The 20,581-nt window shown below is 37.8% G+C and overlaps 2 protein-coding genes across 6 annotated transcripts in view; both read left to right on the top strand.

Annotated features, from left to right (window-relative positions):
* Window positions 1-884: 884 nt before the first annotated feature.
* umad1 (UBAP1-MVB12-associated (UMA) domain containing 1) lies at window positions 885-14,958 on the top strand. Of its 2 annotated transcripts, none has more exons than XM_074687560.1 (4): window positions 885-970; window positions 1,467-1,558; window positions 9,880-9,965; window positions 11,623-14,958. In XM_074687560.1, exons 1-4 carry the CDS (start codon window positions 966-968, stop codon window positions 11,908-11,910), a joined length of 471 nt encoding a protein of 156 aa, XP_074543661.1. In that variant the 5' UTR covers window positions 885-965; the 3' UTR covers window positions 11,911-14,958. The 2 variants fall into 2 exon arrangements, with proteins under 2 accessions (XP_074543661.1, XP_074543662.1); XM_074687561.1 differs by having other exon boundaries at window positions 891-1,125.
* A 2,075-nt stretch (window positions 14,959-17,033) lies between these two features.
* The window catches only part of glcci1a (glucocorticoid induced 1a), a 30,405-nt gene continuing 26,857 nt past the window's right edge, over window positions 17,034-20,581 (top strand). For 2 of the 4 annotated variants that reach the window (XM_074686900.1, XM_074686899.1), the window contains exon 1: window positions 17,034-17,734. In XM_074686900.1, coding sequence (XP_074543001.1) covers window positions 17,380-17,734 — 355 coding nt within the window. In that variant the 5' untranslated portion in view covers window positions 17,034-17,379. The remainder of the gene's footprint in view (window positions 17,735-20,581) is intronic. The other 2 variants (XM_074686897.1, XM_074686898.1) reach the window with 2 other exon arrangements.

Here is a 20,581-nt window from a genome sequence, read left to right as displayed (position 1 = left end):
TGATGTGTTTTTTTTTCTTTTCCAACTTGAAGTGAACCATTCTTTACTCTATTAAAATATATATTTGTGAATGCCTTTTTAGGGTCTACCCTGCTTCTAACATAGACCCCTGTGTGGTAAAGATAATGTAATGGATGGATAAAGTTTGAGCCTACTTTTAAGACCTAACTCAATCTTCACTCATTGTTGATGTGAGATAAATCTTGAACAGTTAAGTTTTTTTTTTCTAAATAATAAAATATATAGAATAGATAATAATAATAATAATAATAAAAACACCTGTAAGACATCAATGTAAGGAAAGCAGTAAAAATAAATAAATTTCATTCGCCATCACTTCGGATCAAAATAAAAGTTGACATGTGTCATATCTAAAGTAGCCTAAGGTTTCCGATGTTTATTATTTCCATTTTAGCTGAGAAGGCCAAGAGAGTAAACTTTAATTCCACAAACACTTGGAGTAACCGTAAACCTAATTTAAACACAGTTGTATATGAGGGCCCTTTATGCCATGTTTAAGAAAACTGTACATATTCTGATTATTCCTTGGGAATATTACAAGTATAGACAAGATGTTTAAAGAGTTAATATATTTAAATAACACTGTGAATACAAATTAAGTTAAATTTTCCTCAGCTTTGAAACAGTTGACAACCCTGTTTGAAACTGCAATTGAGGTTCAATATCTACTTTAAAAGATACCGTAGTTATTTTACTTGCATATTTCAAAATCTTTTTGTAACAGAATGCTCGGAAAAAAACAAGTTTTAGCCATTATTCATTTATCTAGTTAGTTAGTTACTATTTATTAATATCAGTTATTTTTGCCCAATGCTAGTGGAACTATGTATTCCTTTTAAGTTTCTCCACGAACACGGAGAAAACGGAAACCCGTGACGTCAGGATCACAACACAATAACACGGATGATGTTATTTGACGGTTTAAGTACAAGAACAGAAGATTAATGAGGTTATAGACCGTAGTATTAAAGCATAGAGAAACTAACTGTCGAAAAGCTGAAAACTAACCCAATCGACTAAAGCTAAACAGTTTAGTTAGCGCGTAGGAAACCATGAACTGACTTCTTTGCTGTAGTCTGAACTTCATGACAAGGCACCGCGACAGTAAGAGCGACCTTTTCTAGTTCCTGTCAGAAAAGTTCATGCTTTTAACTCAAAGGGGCATGGTTCAAGGCAATAGTTAAAGTATAACAGAATGTAACCTCAAGTAACATCACTTTTAAATCAAATTACATCATATCTCCTCAGTTGTTATAGAATAACTAATCTGACCAATATTGTGATTTATATTGTGTGTTGTTAACCTCAACTTAACTTTTTCATGCCTCACTAAAAGAAATGTGCTAGTGTGCTGTTAAACTATGCCTGTAATCAGTTGTTTTGATGTTGAACTTACTGTCAGATGACTATAATCTAATTCTAATCTTTAATTCTTTTCTGTTCAGGGCAATAATCATGTTCAGTTTTCTGGGACTCCGTAAAGACTCAAAGAAGTCCACATCAGAGAAAGAAGTAGATGGAGGCTTTGTCATCATCGGTGAGAACTAACACAACCTTGGCACAATGAGAATTTGTCAGATTAGGATGTTGTCTATAGCAATGATCCAGAGGAACCTGGGAGACAAGAGAGCTCAGGGACTCCCAGACCTACGATCAGTAACTTTAATGGGACATTAAGATGTACACATGATAAGTTAGATACATGGCAATAGAGGCATAATCACTGACATATTTGGAGAGGTTTCCTGCTCTATCCTCATTTCCTTATTTGCACAAGATCTGGGTGCAGTCAGCACCTGCAGGGTGCTGTGCTGCATTGCTGCACAGTCAAAATACAACTGAAGCTGAGCTCACAGTCTGAGATGTGTCTAGTCGCAGGTTACTGTGTCTCATCTTAATGCTCTTCTATTAACAAGTTTCACCCAGTTGTAACTCAAACAGGGCTCATGTCTTTCAGGTAAACAGAGTTTTGTGTTGCATGTTGTGGTGGGCTGGGCCCTTGGAGCTTTGGCCTTATGCAAAGCAGAATTCAAGGTTTCATCTGGACTGTTGTTTGTACTGTAGTTAATCATAGTCGTGCTTTTATGAGGTGTGACAGCAAAACCCCAGGCTTTATTTTTATTAATTAATGAAATTTTTAAAACTCTTTTACCAGATGAAATTGTAAGATAGTAGTAAACACAATCAGATTATTTTGGCTTTATTTGATTATTCATTTGGCTTGATCTTGGATGCTATTTGAAACTTAAACTTTACAAACCTGCTTCTTTGCCTGTGTTCTAACAGTTACAGGAAATCAGCCGTGCCCTCTTTCACATTTTCTATTTTCATGTAACCTGGTCTGTGCTGAGATATCAGTATGATGAATACAGCCTGTGAGGCACCATATGCAGAGTGTTGCTTCCTCTGTATCAGCACAAATGGACAGCTTCTGGTCTAATGAGATAACTTTGTACTCATTTAAGTATCCTGAAACCTCTCTCACACACGAGCATAGGATTAGTAAAAAAAAAGGGTATAAATCAAAGGTTAATGCCAAACCAGATAACTAGGAGGAAGGAGCAGTTGATCGTATATTAAGAATCGCTTTGAAGAACCACACGTTTGAAAACAAAATTTTAAAGATGTAGTACATAGACAGGGAATAGACATCCCTGCTGTGGTTTTGCTTCACAGTCCTGTCATTCAGAAAGCCCTGAGTTTCACATGCTGAGAGGAAACGGATGATAAGGAATGAGAGAGAGGAAGTTCCAGCTGTCATCTCCACCTCATGATCGTGTCACTCACATTTCACTACTTCCCAAGAGTGGATGACGATGTGTGGCAAAAACTGAATACAACTTTTTTACCCTCTTGCTTGCGACTACACCAACAAACAAAGCCCTGAACTGGAGATTTCTCTCTTGCATTCGCTACAACTCTTCATGTTGTGGATACCAACACAACGACTTTGACTTTGACTACACACTGTGTATTTGAGTACAATGGCTGATGAAACGTTCATGCTTTATTCATAACAATGGCAACCAAACATTCTTAAAATAACAACTCTACACATTAATTACTATTACTAGTTAATCGAGCAGTTAAGTTTTATTTATCTATTTATTAAAACACTGCAATCAAAAGTACTTCAGTTATCAACTAACAAATGCAAAACAAGTGTAGAGGATGATTAAATAATTACAGATAAAACAGGCAACAAACGTAAAGCCTGTAATTCCACAAAATGATGTCAGCACAGTTAAATGGATAAGATACAGATAAAACTGTAAATTTTTAATTATCATCAACAAAATGTTATTTTACTGCTAAAATGTTGTGATGATAGATAATACAAGTTTTAGGGGTAATGAACAGTGCTCAACATGTGTATTACATAGGGCTGAACAATTAATCAAATTTAAAACAACATCGCAATGTAGCAGAGTGCAATTTTTAAATCGCGGAGTCTCCAATTTATAAAATACAATTTTAAAAAAGTTTAATGTACACAAACCTTCAGTCTTTTTAATTTCAGCACAACATGTAGGCCTAGCCTTCATACTATAGAATGATATAGAATGAATTTATTAATTGTTTTTGTAAATAATGCAAAAGATAACCTCCCCCAATAAAAAGTAAATAAATAAATAAAATTAAATAAAATTGAATAAATAAATAAATAAATAAAATTGCATGCTTCCAAAATCGCTCAGCCCTAGTATTACACCACCGTTCAGTGTGAGGTGTTTGTCAAATTAGTTTGTGTCTGCAATACAGATCTGCAGAGCTGACATGCAGTAACTCTGTGAGACACGGCACAGTAGCAGTTATTGTTTGCTTGGGCTGGGTCACAGAAATGACAAATGCACGTCAAATTTGTGTAATCTTTACCTTTACTGTATCTTGATCAACTAATGACATCTCAGAGAATTCCAGCGTGCTGGCTCAAACTTGGGAATAAAAACAGGAGATCAGTTTGAAGTTGAGATAAGATCATGTTCACATCAAAGTGAACGTTTTGATCAAATTTAACATTAGAAAAGGTGAATACAACTTCTTTGGGAGTGTTTCTATTGACATCTCTGCCCTCATTTGGCCTTTTTTCTCCACAAAGCTTTGATGCTGACTCAGCATTAAACAGAAATGAGACAAATGTCTCAGCTTTGAACACGGTTGCTATTATCACTACCTCCTCTGGTTGAAGTGACTTTGTAGAGATCAGCAGCTTAGAGATGCTCTCACCAGCTCTGCTGCTGTTGTCTGGATTGCAGGACAGGATCTCATATTTAGATATCCTGTTTGTGCCACATCATCAACAGGGCGGGCTGAAATGTGTCTGATTTCTGTCTATGGATGATGTGTGATCAGATTGATCTTGCCATCACTTTTGCTTTTAAGATTGGATGTTGTTACCAAGCTTTTAGTAAAAAAGTCAGAAATTAAAAGCTAATACAACAATGAATGTGCGTAGCACTACACACAACCAAATTAGTCCTGAATATGAAGAAATTCATATAGGAAGACCACAGAACAAAGAAAAGTTGGAGCAGTAGATAAAGGTGACTAAACTTTTCCTCATTTATCAAATTAAAATTTGATATTACACCTCTTAATTTAAAAGTTTTCTTGGTGTATGGCTCTTATGTAATTCTGTCGTTTTTAGTTGTTCACCGTAAAGTAACTCTGAAATAGATGTAGGTGTTTATAATTAGTTTCATCATTTATAGAAGGCCAGCAGTGACTGTACGCTCTCCTGCTTTAAGTCTAAGCCATCTGGTTTAACCTAAAAATACAACAATCGACATGAATCAGGGGTCATTTTAAATTAAACTGTTTATTTCACCTTGTGTTTAAACACGGTATTATTCATCCTCACGGGTTTAGTTGTTGAGCTGGTGTAAGAGACACAGATGGTCAGGAGCTGTGTGTTATTTTTGGCAGAGGAGGGGAACAAGTGTCAGAGCCAGGCTTTCTTTTTCAGACTGAGGCGACACACTGAGCTCACAGACGTTCACTGTAAACCTCCTGCTCACCAAGCAGTCATCTTATCAAAGACAGTCGTTATAATTAGCAATGTGCTGGTAAATGGCTGCATTACACTCAAACATTTTAGACAGTGATGGCATCCTAAATATAGCTCAGTCAGAAATGATCATCTGGGGCATCATTAGAGGAGGAGGAGCCTTTAAACTGTGTTAGAGTGCATATGTTCTAAAATACAGTTTGTTGTTTTTACTGGGAATAAACACATTTCTAAACGTGGGCACTATTTTTATTTTTATTTACACATTTCAGGTTGTAAATAACTAAGATGAGCTGGGGGGGAAATTTTTAGTAGTTTGGTCCTAAAGAACATGGGAGTTGTTGCTCTACAGCAGCCTTGATCAGCTTGTACTACTTCTTGATATTTTATACTTCAAAAAGAAAAACGGCAACAACAACAACAACAACAACAAAACACCCCCAACAGATTATACTGACTTAGTGAGTAATCCTTTTTTTTCCAAACTGCACTTTGGTCCCTGGTTGTGCAGAATCTCTAGTTTCTAAAGTATTATAGGTAGGGATTCACTGATCCCGATCCTGGTAACGGGTATCGGCCCGATCCAGCCCCTCAAGCTGGATCAGGTATCTGTTTGGAAAGGATTGATCTGTACTTGAAACTAAGGCTAAATTATGATTTAGTTTACAACTGAATACTAGTTTCTTTAAGTCCTGAGGAATTGTGTACACCGAACTAATAAATAGATAAATATCTAAACATTTTTAGTCTAAATGAATATCAACTTCAGTAATTTCATATGTTCTCATTTTTTGTCTTTGCTAAAAACTTTACCAGTCAGAAAAGCTGGATTGGTGTGTCCCTAACTACAGGCACATCTTGGCAAACAAGAGTATTGTAAAATGCTTTCTTTGTTTTTATACATTTGAGAAGGCAAACTTTCACATGAATTGCATGTGAAGTTTAATATTTTAGGACCTTATTGTAATTCTAATGCTTATAGCTCATATCTAATAAATAAAAAATTCAGTACTTGAAATTATCAGAATATTTCTTAAGATTTATTGAAAAAATAATCTACAAAACAAAATTGTCCAATATTTGAAAGTAGGTCATATTATAATTCAGGGGCTTTCTTACCATCAGTACTTCACACTGAGGTGATCTGTAGATCCTCTCTGTTTTAGTCACTTTGAATAAAAGGCTGAGCCGGTCAGTGACAACTGACAAGCTTTGATCATGTGCATTCAACGCCATCATAAAACCAAAATTTGATTAAAAAGAGAAAAGAAAATGGTGACAAAGAGGAGAAATACTTGAATGTCTCTGAAAATGGCTTTTGATATACTTGCACTGAGCAGATGTCTGAAGCTGAGCTGGTGGATCACAGCAGGGTGAGGTAACAGGTGTCCTGCAACCTGGATCAAGCTGAGGCTGTGGGGAGTCACAGCAGGTCCAGACTTTTGGTCACTTGGAAACTACCAGATCTCTTCTGGTCTGTGTTTGGATGTCCAGGGAAAAACCAAACAAATCATACTGACATAGCTCCTTTATCCATGCAAGTTGGATAATTTAAAAGAATAAATTTACTAGAATAGATTTGTCAAAAAAATCAAAACAAACTGAAGTGGTCTCTGGATGAGTTAGCTGTTCTGGCAGATAGGAGCCCTGATAGGGTGTCTCACTCTAATAGTCTCTGTCCTGACCTAATTTGATCTGATCTGATTCAACCTGATTTGGTTTAATTTAAATCAACCTTATTTGATTTGCCTTATATTAAAGAATTATAATACTAAAAGCAGTTACATGAATGTACTTTTTATTTCACAGCATCACTAAAAATAGTACAGGAGTCAAATTTAGTCTCATTTCTTTTAACGGCCTTGTGCAGACTTATTAGTAAAACTTTAAACTCTTTCTTGTTGAGGCTGCTTCATGCTGCATAACACTAGCTACATTTTTGTCTGTGCTCATGTATTCACACGTTCACTGCGTCGTTCAGTGACTATATATGGGTGATTTTTTTCACCTCTTTCATTCATTCAAGCAGCCAACACTGTTCTGTAGAATGGTAAAACATACACATACCATATTTATGAGTTGTAAATGTAAGTTGGTACTGCTCCTTTGAGTTTTAGGTCAAAGGATGAAATAGTTATTTTACACAGATGCATAATTCACCGTCAGAACCAGCCTTTAGTTACATAGCTGTGACTCTGATCCCCCTCTGAATACAGTTTTGGAATGGCAGTTACACTCAGAGTTTTGCGTGTTGCTAACATGTAGCATTGACAGGGTGTAGGAATGAGTCTTCTCCAGTGGAGAATTTGAGATTAAATGGTGCCATTTAAAGTTTTATTAACACCAACAGGGCTAAATTCTTATTCTCAATATCTGACAAGTATTACAGAAAAGATCCCTACAGAGAGAGACCTGTTTGTTGAAGAGGGAGGGTGTTTTTCTACTGCAGAAAACACTTCGATGATCCTCTCCCCCTTAGGAATACCAAACTGAATTGGCAAAAACAGAATTTTAGAACTTTTACCTTGTAAGAATATGAACATATTTGGTTTACTGCCAGCTATTTGTTTCTATATGATGTAGAGTATTAAGCTACTGTCTTACTGCTGTGCCTGAGTGTTGAATAAAAAATAATCCCTGATAGCCATGAACAGATGTAAACATCGAACTCAAAACTGTAAGTAAGCATCTATACCACTCTCTCATTTGTAAAAATAAATAAATAAAACATGACAGAGAGAGACATTGGAAGCTAATGCTGGGTTTAGATATAATACACACAGAAACACTGTAGGTTGTCAGCCTGATTAACTCCTGAGGAAGCTCTCCTCCTCCTCCTCCTCCTCCTCCTCCTCCCTCCTCCACTGAGGACGCTGCTGTGGAGACAGGGAGGGAGACGATGACGTCTGTGTGAATGATTTCACTCAGTGGAAACAGTCAGTTTGACTCTTGAGAGGAAGAGAAGGTTAACAGATTTACCTTCTCATGATCTCCTCCCATCAGTCTTTGTACTCTCCCTGTTTGACGAGGGAGCTCTAATGAATTGGCTCAGTGACAGCGGCCTGCTGCCAGTGAAAACCTTAAAATAGGAAGAGACGTGTACCAAAAATACATCATAGTGCACCAGATTGAGTTTCTGCTTTCTGGTGCATCCAAAGCTGCAGTTTTTGTCTGGATATCTCCACTGTATTTTGGTTGGTGTTGTTTTTGTTGTGTTAACAAAGTGCAGCTGACCTCATTTGTGCCTCTGTTCGGGGCAGCAGCAGCTCAGTCTGCAGGGACTTGGCTGAGGATCTGGAGGGTCACCAGATCAAGTCCCCATACAGAGCAGAGTTTGGAAATCAGGCCAGTAGCCAGAGAAGTGCCATTTCACTGCCTGAGCACTGCTGTTCTTGAGCAAGGCGGCAGACCCCAATCTGCACATGGCAACTTTCTGTGTAGCAGCACTCATATTCAGACATGTCTCCATCAGTGCAGGTCCATAGGGTCCTGTTTGTACAGTGTGTGTTTCCAGCCTAGTGTGTGTGTGTTGCATGTTCAATCATGAAGTGCAGAAATAGAATTACCCCTCAGGGATTAATAAAGCATGTTGACTTCTCCCTTTTCTTCTTCTTCCTCTTTGAACAGCAAAGTCAGCCAAATCCAAATATACAACCTCTCAGATTTTAAGATATCACTTATGCTCAGAATTCTTGAAGGGTAATTCCACATTTTAAACTAGAGGTCTGTGTAAAATTGTGGATTTTATTTTTTAATACCTAAGAATAACTTAATAATCCAGACAGTTTTATGGTTTAAATCCAATTAAACTTTTTGTCTTTGCTTCAACAACTGTCTCTTTAAGGCCATCAAACTCTGCTGGTGATGCCTGGAAATGTGAATTGAACTTCATCTCTCAGAAATTGCTGGTCCATGGCGTCGTCATTTTTTTTTTTTTTGTCATATGATTTTGGGTTGGGCTGTATCTGAACCAATTATCTTAAGACACAGATGCAAGTAATTCAACCAATCAGTGGTAAAGTAGGCCATCATATCCTGTGTTTGTGAGTTTAAATAACATAGCCCAAAACAAATGGGGGCTTCTCAGGGGCTGGACTTGAGTCTATTTCTTTAATGCTGTCTGTGCAAAATCACCTTTTTGATGCCAGTCTAGCAGGCTGGTGAACAAACTGGCCAGGCATAACTCTAAATAAATACAAATACAAAAAAAGTGCGTTAGTACCACGGACATATTAGTTTCAGTCATTTTTATTTGGTAACAACAAGGCATTATGTTGAACACAAACTGAGTGAGGGGCCAGAGAAAAATAAACTAAATCAAATTAACCTTTTTTCTGTTCTCTTAACTTTTTTATCACACTTCTCTTGTTGTGTGACTGTCTAGGTCCAGGACACTTGATAATTTATCAAACTTAAGTTTTCATTTTACAAACAACCCCCAAAAGCCCCAAAACTCTTGATCTGAAGCCAATGAAATGGCACAATGGCAATTTAAAAAAAAAAAAAAAAAAAAAAAGATTTATGATGCTTTGAGCGGACCTTGGTGTTTGAGGTCCACCCCTTCAGTGTGTCATGAAGAAGTCAGGAGATCCTTATGTAGTGACCTCATCATTTCAGCAGGTCTTGTGATGATCTCATGCTATCATTTTTTTTTAGAATGGAGCATTTTCAAGTTTACAGACAGACTCAGGGATTTCTACAACACATAAATATGAAGAGGTTTGAAAATCTGTGTGTGTAGTGTGAACATCCAGCACTGTCACTTTATATCCATGTTTAAAATATGGGAAAGCACAATACCCCCTTTGATGCATTATGAATAAACTGTTTGTTTCCATGTTTTCGTGCAGGAGAGACAGTCGATGAACAGAGGAAGAAGATGCAGACCATGAACATCGCACAGCCATCAACAAATGTCATTGTGCAGCCATCCAGGGTGAGTTTATCCAAATACAAAAATAACATCAGATGTAGGAATCAGCATCTTGCTAATCAGCATCTTGATAATCAGCACAGTGGTTTATAGCAGGAATCTGTTCCTGCTCAAATCTTTTCTTTTATACATTCAGTGATTCAGCCTTGGTAGCAGAATCTGTTCACATCCCAGCTGGTCTTGTGTTGCATGGCTCATTCAGTAAAATGTGCACTGCTGTGGTGTCAACAGGTGCTGAGGGCTGAGTCACTGAGCCAAAATGTGACACCAGCATTTACCATGCTGGCTTCAAAACTAAGCGCAAAAAACTGCTGGCCAGCTGATGGAGGTTATGTGCATTAGACATTTCCGTTTTTATTTACCACACGTTTGCAGAGAGAGAGTAGAATATGTCACCATCTCTGTGTGACTGTATGTGCACATTTGATGCATATGGCACCACGACGCTCCCACATGTCACACAGTTAGTGAGAGCCTCTCCCCTCTGGTGTTTTTCACACCATGCAACAAGCAGTGCTGAGCTGCCGTGACATTTTATCTTACTACATAAGCAGAACACAGGTTTTCACTATCCTGGCCTTTTTTGTCATCAGTTCTTTGAGATTTAGTTTGAGGCTGGCTGCAGAAACACCAAGACCACTTGAAAACCAAGCCAAAAAATGATTTAAAGCTACAATACACATGTTTACACAGTCACAGTTTTATTCACAGCTGTAAGATCTTTATTTTTTATGGAGTGTACATATTAGAAAACAGAAAGCAGGACTCATTCCTCCTCTTGTTGATCCTTCTCTGAGCTGCAGTCCCAGAGGAAACCTCTGCCTCTTTAATTGCAGAGGAATAACCATTTCCTGTTTCATCCTCCATACTCAGTGTACATTTTTCTTTAAATTATACTCTTAAGTACAAAAACAAAGTCTCAAATCTACCACTCTGGACAGATGTCAGATCCAGGCCTGCACTGCTCCCCAGAAAGTCCTACAGCTGCAAGAAAAGAGTGACACTAATATCTGAAAGAGATAAATGCAGAACATACAGAAGCACTGTTTGATTGATATAACATTCACCCACATCGCACAAAGTACTAAAAACGCTGTCTCATAAAATATCAGCTTGAAAAAAAAAAAGAAAAAAACACCCTTTGAACACAAAGTAGAAGTATCCACACTGTCAGTGAAATGTGTCACTCCAGGCCATGATTACAGCATATCTTACTCTGCACACAGTCCAGTCACAAACACGTATTCGTCAGTGTTTTGTTGAGACTACGCCTCTGCTGCTTCCTTCCTTAGGATGTTCCTGATGTGGCAGCCTGTGTGTATGCTCTAAGGATACACAAGATATAAACTGTTTTTAAAGATAAAAAAAAACTATCAATGGGGTAACAAAAACGTACTTGTTTAGTTTCTGGTATTAACTCATTATTTGTATTTTGAGAAACTTGTCAAGCAAACTTTTCTAAACTCAGTGGCAGATTGTTTGAACTCATACTGTTTTGGTTTCATTTTGTCTCTCAGTATCTTGAAATAAGCCATTTTTAAGTAAATGTGCTTCATATTAAATCTAATAAGACATAAACACTTGCTTAGATTTCAGTTTTGGCAGTGTGGGTCTCATACATTGACATGTATGATACATAAGGTTTCTTGTTTCCTTACAGTCATCCTATCGTGCTCCAGCTCCAGCTCCACCCACCACCACCACAAATCTCCCTGCACCTTTACCCACCTACGCACCAGTACCAGGAACATCAGCAGTGGCAGCAGCTGCCCCAGCTCTCCCTGACCTCCTTGGGGACGTCCCCTTTGCTCTGGCTCCTCATATCCTGGCTATGCAGGCTGGGTTCCCCCTAGTCCCTGATGTGCTGATGTCCCGGGATATAAACTATAACCTGGCTAGTTTTCAGTACGACTTCACTTTAGAAAACTCAGTGCTACACAGCCCTTAGTCTTTTATGATTCGAACATCAGGAGTTCACACCATGTGGTTGACCATAGATAATGCTTTAGGTTTCTCAAGATTTCAAACATTGACATTCAAATGTAGGACATAATACAGACGTCAAAGCTTAATAATATCAAATTAACCTTTTGTATTTCTATTTCTAAATGATTACATTCTTTTCTCTGGTCTTGAAATGTAAAAAGAAAAAGAAGTCATGACATTGGCTCCAACGCTTCATCGTGATTGGCTGCTGTTTTAGCCTCAGGTCCATCAGTTGTAGTAAAGTCATCATGGGCTGTGAACAGGGGGGAGTTTTGCCAAAAAGTTAAACAGGTAAAGCTAGAAATGAGCAATTGAGGGGTAGCGAGCTCTTACTTCACGTTACTGTACCATATTAATAATACTTATTGATGTGCATCTACTTGTGGTGAGTGAGTTAAGTCAAAGTTCAATCCTTGAGAGGTCCATGAATATAGTGCTGAGAGTGGTTTTACAGCCATAGACTGTGAATGAGAGTGAATGAAGCAAATCTCAAAGTGCCTTAAGTCTGCATGTCCATCATGATATTCATTTTGTAAACAGAGGTCACATTTGGATGCTTGATGAAGCAGGGTAAGCTTTACGGCGGAGCTATGAGTGAGTGATTCTGTCGCTTTGAGAGCAACCTATCTGTCAGAGCTTTGGCAAAGTAATGTGTATCCAAAATCTCTCTGGGTATGACCGCCTCTAGCTCTGAAAATACAACATTTAGCTCTTTGAACAGTTACAACAGGCTGCTAGTTTTCTTTGCCTTTCAACATAGATTATTTCCTTTTCTTGGTTTTCTTAGCTACATAAAATAATTCACAAATCCACTTCATGTGACAGGTGTAGAGGGGAGGAATCAGACCAACAAAAATTGCAAATGAACTAAGGTTTCCTGTGCAGGAGTTTGTACCTTTTTTAATTAAGTGATACTCAATTTTTAGCGTTAGAAGCTGTTGGGAGGATGAATAACTGTTGATTTTTTGTGTGTTTGTAAACAAAACAGTGCCCCAGCCCCCTCAGAGTCAAAAAGTCCAGACATGCCCGCCTGAGTCCATTCCTTATATGCAGTCTATGGTTTGGATGAACATTTAGCTATCATCTTGTAGATACATGACACTTTTTTGCAGCTTAAGGTCATTCATTTTAGGTAACAACAATTAATTGACATAATGATGGTAGTAGAAGCTTAGTGGCTAGTCCATACACTTTGATTAATGGTTTACGTTTCTTTTATTCTTATTTTTTCTATAAATCAAAATATAAACATTGTTTCCTCTTTGAAATAACTTTGATTTAACGCACTGCACTCACGAGCCTGATCATCTGTTGAAAAAAACTCGTTTACAAGTTTAGGTGAGGTCTATGGTTCTTGGTGGTTGGTTAAGTAAAGCCTCAGGTTTCATTTGTATATTATTCAGACTTTGCCTCCTCTGTGCCAACTTTCTGTTTCTGTAAAGCTATTCTGTTACATTTACTGATGGACATTGCCAAGAGGTAGTCACAGGGAGAAGTCACAAAGAGAAGTTGTGATGTTTGATTTGGACTGACAATCTGTTTCTGCAGAACGCAGGGTAAATTTCTCACATTTAGGTTCTATTTTTTTCATCTAGCCTTTTTTTAACGCCTCGATCAAATAAGCAATTAAGCATTTAACAGAGAAAAGTTTAAGTGTTTGGATGAAGCAAAGAAATAATGAAGCAATACCTTTGATTAAAGCTGAATACTTGAATAAATAAAAAGCAAAATCCAAGTTTTTAATTGAATCAATATCTATGTTTCTTTATTCAGAGATTGGAAGTAAAGGTGAACAGATGTAGGACTATTTTTTACACAGACAGAGTACTTATATAATGATAGATTATATTACAATTTTAAATTGCATTTGACATTAGGTTCAGAAAATAAATGCTCTGTCACTCTTTGTATTTTAACTAATACTCATGTTATTCCTTTTGACTGTCACCTTGTTTGATTTTCCCTCCCTGGTTGTGGCCTTTCCTTTTGATCCTGAACATGTTTGCTCAGTATGCTTTGGTTTTTGTGTTATTTATTCAGTCTGTATTTCTGTTGGTCCATCTGTGTGTTTATGGCACATATTTTCATTACAGCGTAGTCAAAAAAAAAAAAAAAATCATGTGACAAGTCATGACTGTGATTGGTATACTTGTACGTTTCTGCACTTTTCGCTCCACAGAAGTGGCTTGAAGTAATAAAGCCATGTGCAATACTGAGAGTTTCCAAGAGATGAAGCCGTGTGATCAATTTCATCTGTTAAATATTAAACTGACTTTGATGAAAACCAGCAAAGAGGTTGGTACTCGCCAAAGAATTGATGCTGATTCCAAAATAGTAGATTCTATATTAACCCTAATTTAAACTTTTCCTCACTTCAATCTGTTATCTCAATGAATGTATCATTGTTGTACTGTACTAATAATTTAATCTGTAAAAGAATACCCTGCCATTTTCACTGCCCTTCTGGGTTCTCTGGGTTTTTCACACTCAGTTGAAAAAGTGTGATTCTAATCCTCATTGCACTCTGTCTCTTAAGGGATAATGAATGATTCTACAATGACTGAGTGAATGTAACCTTTTTGTCTAGTGCAAGTTTAATTTACTTACTGCTGATCTTTGATGTCTCACCAGCTCCTGGTTTCCGTTAGTACTAACCTCTTTATGTTGTTTTCTGACCTTTGAATGATCACATTTAATGTACAGATTTTTGTGTTCTTCTTCCACTCACAGTGATCTGATCTCTTGGGCTCTTTTTCTTGCAAACATAAAAATAAAAGACAATTTGCTTCAGGACTTTTTGACTGTAGGTCCTCATTGGACCAACATGTTCAAAGTGGTTTGAATTTTGCAGATTTGCATGGATTTACCTTTGAATTTACCACATAGCACATTTATACCTTTGTTCATTTGATCATGTCTCTCTTTTCATACCTGCTGTGCCTTTAAGAAACTGTCAGTTAACCTTCAAAGTCATATTTTAGAGATAAATATGTAGATATCTGCCTCTACCTGGACTGCAAATTATATTACAAATAAATTTAAAGAACTTGTCATTGTCTCTGTTTATAACTGTTTTTTTTTCATGACTGGTCATGATGGTGTTCAAATGTTTCTTTGCTTGAACAAATACTATTATCTGTCAGGAAATATTACTTTATAGGACATTATTAAAGAGGCCTATTTTACTCAGTGTCACTGTTCACAATGTAAAGCTTGTTAATCTTATTCTTAGGGTTTGCTTAGCTAGTCCTGACTTGGATAAACAGCCTCAATGTTTTGTACATTTTTCTTTGACTTCGCAGACCCTTTCTGAGACCTTTATGTTGTTCATTGTGCATGACCATGTTAGGACTTCTGGCTCTGACATGGGACACGCAAGCTTAGATTTGCAACCTGATGCTTGAAGTTAAGCGTGCTCTTAAATTAAGTAAGTAAGCTTTCTTGACCAGAGATTGAGCTCTAGTCATCTGTTTGCCAGTCTAGATTTGACTCTAGCATTGATTTGTGACACAATTGTCACACAATTTGACACCTTTAACTGACTTGAAGAATAAAAACACAGATAAAAAGAAATAAAATGGGAAAAGTTCCATATTTTTAGCCAGTTATTTGAAGAAAGTGGAAATTTAATATATTCTAGATTTATAACATTTGAACTAAGATGTTTCAAGCATTTTTCTTTTTCAGTTTTGATAATTATGACCCACAGCTCAAACCAAGCACAAATATACATCAGAAAATATTAGAACAAGTCATTTCAAGTTTGAGTTTAAACTATTTTTTTAAACAGCGTAAACATCACATGTCTCTTAGTCTAGTTCAGAACATGCAACCAGTCATGGGAAAGACTGCTGACTTGACAGTTGTCCAGCAGACGATTATACCCTCCACAAGGATGGTAAGCCACAGGAGGTCATTCCTGAAAAGGCTGGCTGGCTGGCTGGTAGCAGAGCACAGTTGACTAGAAAAGAAAGTGTGGAAGGAAAAGGTGTAAGAGCAACAAGGGCGACTGCAGCTGTAAGAAGATTGGCACAAATACTTGTTTCTCTTTGGAGAACTCACATGGGGTGAACTAATGTGGTGTCACTGCATTAAGAGCCACTAAACACAGTCTTTAGGAACATGAGGGGGAAGAAGACATATGTTTTTCCCCTAATATCAAGCCACTCTTGAACAAAAGACAACATTAGAAGATTCCTACCTGGGCCATGGAGAAAAAGAACTGAACTGTTGTTTAAATGTCCACAGTCCTCTGTGCTTTCCATATTAAAACTACGGTCAGAGAGTCTGGATGAAGTGTAGAGGTGTTTGAATTCAAGGGTAAAGTTTCTGCAGTCTGTGATGGTTTTGGGTACCAACACCATGATTTTGTCATGGTGTTGGTGCACTGTTTTGTTAAGTCCAAAGTCAATGCAGCTGTTGATGAGGAGATTTTAAAAAAACTCATGCTGCTATCTTCTGATAAGCTTTATACAGATACTGGTTCCTGTTTCCCAGCAAGACGTGTGCCAAAACTTCTACCTAATGATTTTTTTTGCTGTGTTAATATGTGCTTAATATGTGTGATTACAATCTGAACCCTATAGAGAGTCTGTGGGATATTGTCAAAAAGAAGATAAGAAACACTGGCACTAGAGGAACAGACCAGATTCAGTAACTTTTCAGAAGTTGGATTTTTTTTGTGTTACTTTTTTCTAATAATTGCAGATGCTGGATTTCTGATTTTCACTATCAGCCAAATTGATCAAAAAGGCATGAGAATGTATTTTAATTATTTATTTATTCATTTTCTGAACCACTTATCCTGTTCAGGGTAAACATCAATGATACAATTAATTTACAGCAAAAGAAACGTCCCAATATTCTTATTTTTGGATCCAACTGTATGTTGTCAACAACAGCAGACCTTGAAAGTACTTTAGAACCACCTGCTGCTCATTTACATTGGTTAAAGCTCCCACACATCCAATCAACAACTCGCTGACAGATCCAGGAAGTAGTCCAGAACCAACCAGAGATAAGTCGTAGTGATTTGGTCCCACCTACCGTCCAACCTCCCCTGACTGAAGTTTTAATCTGACAACTGTTGTCTTGGAAATTATGGCAGGGGACTCGAGATGCGTGAGAGGCAGACTTTACTGATTTTCTAAAGTAACGCAATAGTAACGATTTATTAGCAGCAGAGAGTTAGTCAGGCGTGTTGGGTGTTGTTTGTTTACTCGGACGCAGGGAAACACAAGTAGTTCTCGTCGCTTGTAGCCCAGTGAAGGCAGTTTGGGAGGTGAAATAACTTTTGAAACTTTGACAAAGTTTGTTAAATGGATTGCGTTCAAGATTGCAAACCGGGAATGTAATTTAGTAAGTTTTATAACAGTAGATTGCACTTTTACAACTTATACTGTTACATAAACAAGTTTATCACCTGGACGTTATGTCAGCATCAACAGCAGAAGCCAGCTCTATCCCTCAGCGGGTCAAACACAGCGGCTCCCCTCCGGTCTCATGCTCCTCCTGTGGTAACAGCACCACCGCGGTCCGGTTACATCCTATCCGCGCCACGGTGCCGTACCAGCTTTTGCGTGGAAACCAGCACAGCCCAACCCGCTCCGTTTCCTCCTCCTTCTCAGTAGCCGGGAGCAACTCAGGACCGACGACGTCCCGTTGCTCCAGTCCCGCCAACCCGGGTGGAAGCGGCTCGGACGGCAGGCTGGTCTCCAGGCAGAGACTCTCTCCATCGGACAGCAGGAGCACACCTGAACACTGTTCATACTCACCACCTTCTAAAGGTAATACTACCCTGCCTTTGGGTAAATGCAGCTTTCTTTTAATGCACACATCATCGTGCAGATAGCTTGGTGCTAACTCGCTACAGAGCAAGCGTCACGCAAAACTAGCTTAAAAAATATGCTAACTAATTTTTCTCAGCGACGAACAAGGGCGATATCTGTATTTCCATTTAGAAATCAATAACTTTTTCGGATGATTAAAATGTACCTTTTCGTTCGGCATACATATTATTTGCAATCGAGCTTTGATTTTAAATGAAATATCTTCTTTTACATTTTTTCCCACCATTCGTCATCAGGCGCCACGTTGTTTTGATTAGAGAAGCTAGTGGGAAATCAAAGGCGAATCAGCGGAAAATATGTCATTCTAACACGAAGTAGTGCTTTCATATTTTACAATAGCTAAGCCGAATTGTAAAGCGGGTTGTCACTATTCCGAAGAAGGACGATACGGTTTTGTAAGCCTGTTAAGCTTCCATTAAAAGCAGAACTGTCTTAAACTGTCACCTTTCCAGAGCAGATTCAATGTAGCCTCTCTACGTTGGAACCAGCTTCCAATTTCTCAGCGAGATGCTAGGCTAGAGGGCTAGCTTGCTAATTGGGTCATAATACATCAGGGAGCTGATGTTTGTCGCTCAAAAACATCGAGGAGAAGCATTTTATTGCTACGTTTTCACAAAATGTCATGCAACCGTGCTACATTTTGCATTATATAGCCGGTTTATTTTTTCAGCACAGTTCATCCCAGGCTGTTTTGGTGTTTTATCCCACTGTTTTAACGCCATAAAAGCAATTTTGTCTAAATATGTGTACCAGCTCCCTCATTTGTGAGCACATAGCATCGGCGTTATCCCTGTTATAGGAGGTAAATATGTCAGGACATGGATGCCTGTGTAGTGATGATGCAGCTACTCTGTCGAGGATAAACAGGGCTCACTGAGCTACGTGACACGGATGGCTTGCCACATTTTCAGAGTATTAAAGAAACACTGAAGGCTTTCTGTTGATTTTTTTTACAGTGAGGTTTTTTTTACCATTATTAAATCGGAAAATAATGTCGTCAGCTGGTATCTCTGTGGCTTCTATGGCAACATTGGGGCCTAGCAGTCAGTGAGACATAAACAGAGCCCTCTGGGCAAGCAGGCCAGCCTTTGCAACTACATGTATGCATATAAAGATACTATTTGGAACATGTTTCACAAACCAGAACATGTATGCTCTTAAACAGGAATGTAATTCTTTTTCATACATTTTATTATAGTGTTGGTGCATTTCTTCCAACACTTTGTGTGTGTCATGAGTATTGCATGTTTACAGCATAGTTTTATGAAGGGCTGTTATGGATTAAGGCATGTGCAACATGCTTTTATAAGGCTTTACTTGAATAGTTAGACTGTTAACATCAGGACTGCTCACAGTGGTGCACGCAGAGTATTTGGATTAGGGTGGCAATGAGCATGGAGCCCTGCCAAAATCTAAAAAGATGACCTTTGCTTAACAATGAAAGTGACCAGAAACCAGGAGATGGCAACTGGTGTCATTGCAGCTTTACCACATAGGTAGATTGATAGGTGGGGAAGCTATGCTGCTAGTAGAAAGATTTTTTTAATTTCTCCTGCAGTTTATGGAAGGAAACAATGTAGGGCCGGTGGCACACGAGTTCAGGCTATCATAGGAGCAGGGACAATAGCACCTGCTGCATGCCATTAAAGGGGTGTATAGAGAGTTCCTTGATTGATGCTGATCTGAATGTAACAGTATTTGGAAGACTTTTCTAAAGCTCTTCATTTTCTGACTGTTCTTTGCATTCAGGTGTCACAAAGTAGTTGCAAAAGTCTTGTAGTGATAAGTGACTGGCTTGTAGAAATTTTAGGAGGGCTGGAAGACCTTGGATGTACAAAGGAACAAGTAATATGAAAGAGTAGTCTGTGGGCTCTCTCTGTAAGACATTAGAAGCATCCAGCACCTCATTTCCTGCACTCTGATGAAAATTATGCTACAGTTTGAAGTCAAAGTTTGATTATAAGGCCAATAATAAGTTATTAAAACCTAATTTTGGGGAGAAAGTGTGCTCCTTCCATTATGACGCTCCCATTCTGTAAAATTTCATTTGATTCTTAATGTGGCTCCTTTTAAAACTGAGTGTTTTATTGTAACTTACACAACATAATTAAAATTTAAAAGCCTTTTTATTAATTAAACATAAAAAAATAACTTTTTCAGATTATGGAATGTCATTCTCAAACTGTGCATGACAACTAAATTGAGTTATCAAGGTTGTATTGACCCTAAATGAAATTGATCAAATTTTATGTTTTGCAGAGGCATCTCATTGCATTAAATTAGGTTTTATCTATGGGATGACCACCTGTGAAGACATTTTTCCCACCTGTTTTATGCTGAAATGGCACCACACAGGGTATTTTATAATGTTTAACCCATCACTGGGGCTCCCAACAGTCACTTTGGCAGCGTTTTTTCTCAGATGTGTAATTACACCCCACCCACTCTCCTTGGCACCACTCTGTGAGAGGTTTTAATACAAACAGGAACTTTGGGTTATCTGTTAACTCCTGTATATGATGTTACAAAGTTCAGTTTTGATAAAACATTTCCTAAAGGTCTTTAATAAAAGTTTAAGTCACTAAAATCCCAAATCCTGAATTTCAAATGAAAATTATTCATTTTTACTGTAAATGTGTGTTGGTATTAATCGGTTTGTCTACAGGTCCTTAAAGAATATCAGTTGTATCAATCTCCTTTCTTTTGGTCACTTGGGAAATATATTGCAAAAAAAAAGCTTCAACACATTCCATGCAGGTTTCAGTATAAAAAAATACTTTTATG

The sequence above is a fragment of the Halichoeres trimaculatus genome, unplaced genomic scaffold, assembly GCF_033239565.1.
Source record: "Halichoeres trimaculatus isolate MK-OKI-2021-1 unplaced genomic scaffold, fHalTri1.1 fHalTri1_scaffold_14, whole genome shotgun sequence".
Lineage (NCBI taxonomy): Eukaryota > Metazoa > Chordata > Actinopteri > Labriformes > Labridae > Halichoeres > Halichoeres trimaculatus.
The sequence above is the reverse complement of the archived record's forward strand: the minus strand, read 5'-3'. Positions and strand labels throughout refer to the sequence as shown.

What these genes read in the sequence shown, in the direction of transcription:
- umad1 (XM_074687560.1), top strand. An exon ending in TGGAGGCTTTGTCATCATCG is followed by an intron (nt 1,559 to 9,879) that starts GTGAGAACTAAC and finishes GTTTTCGTGCAG; the next exon opens with GAGAGACAGTCGATGAACAG. An exon ending in TCATTGTGCAGCCATCCAGG is followed by an intron (nt 9,966 to 11,622) that starts GTGAGTTTATCC and finishes GTTTCCTTACAG; the next exon opens with TCATCCTATCGTGCTCCAGC.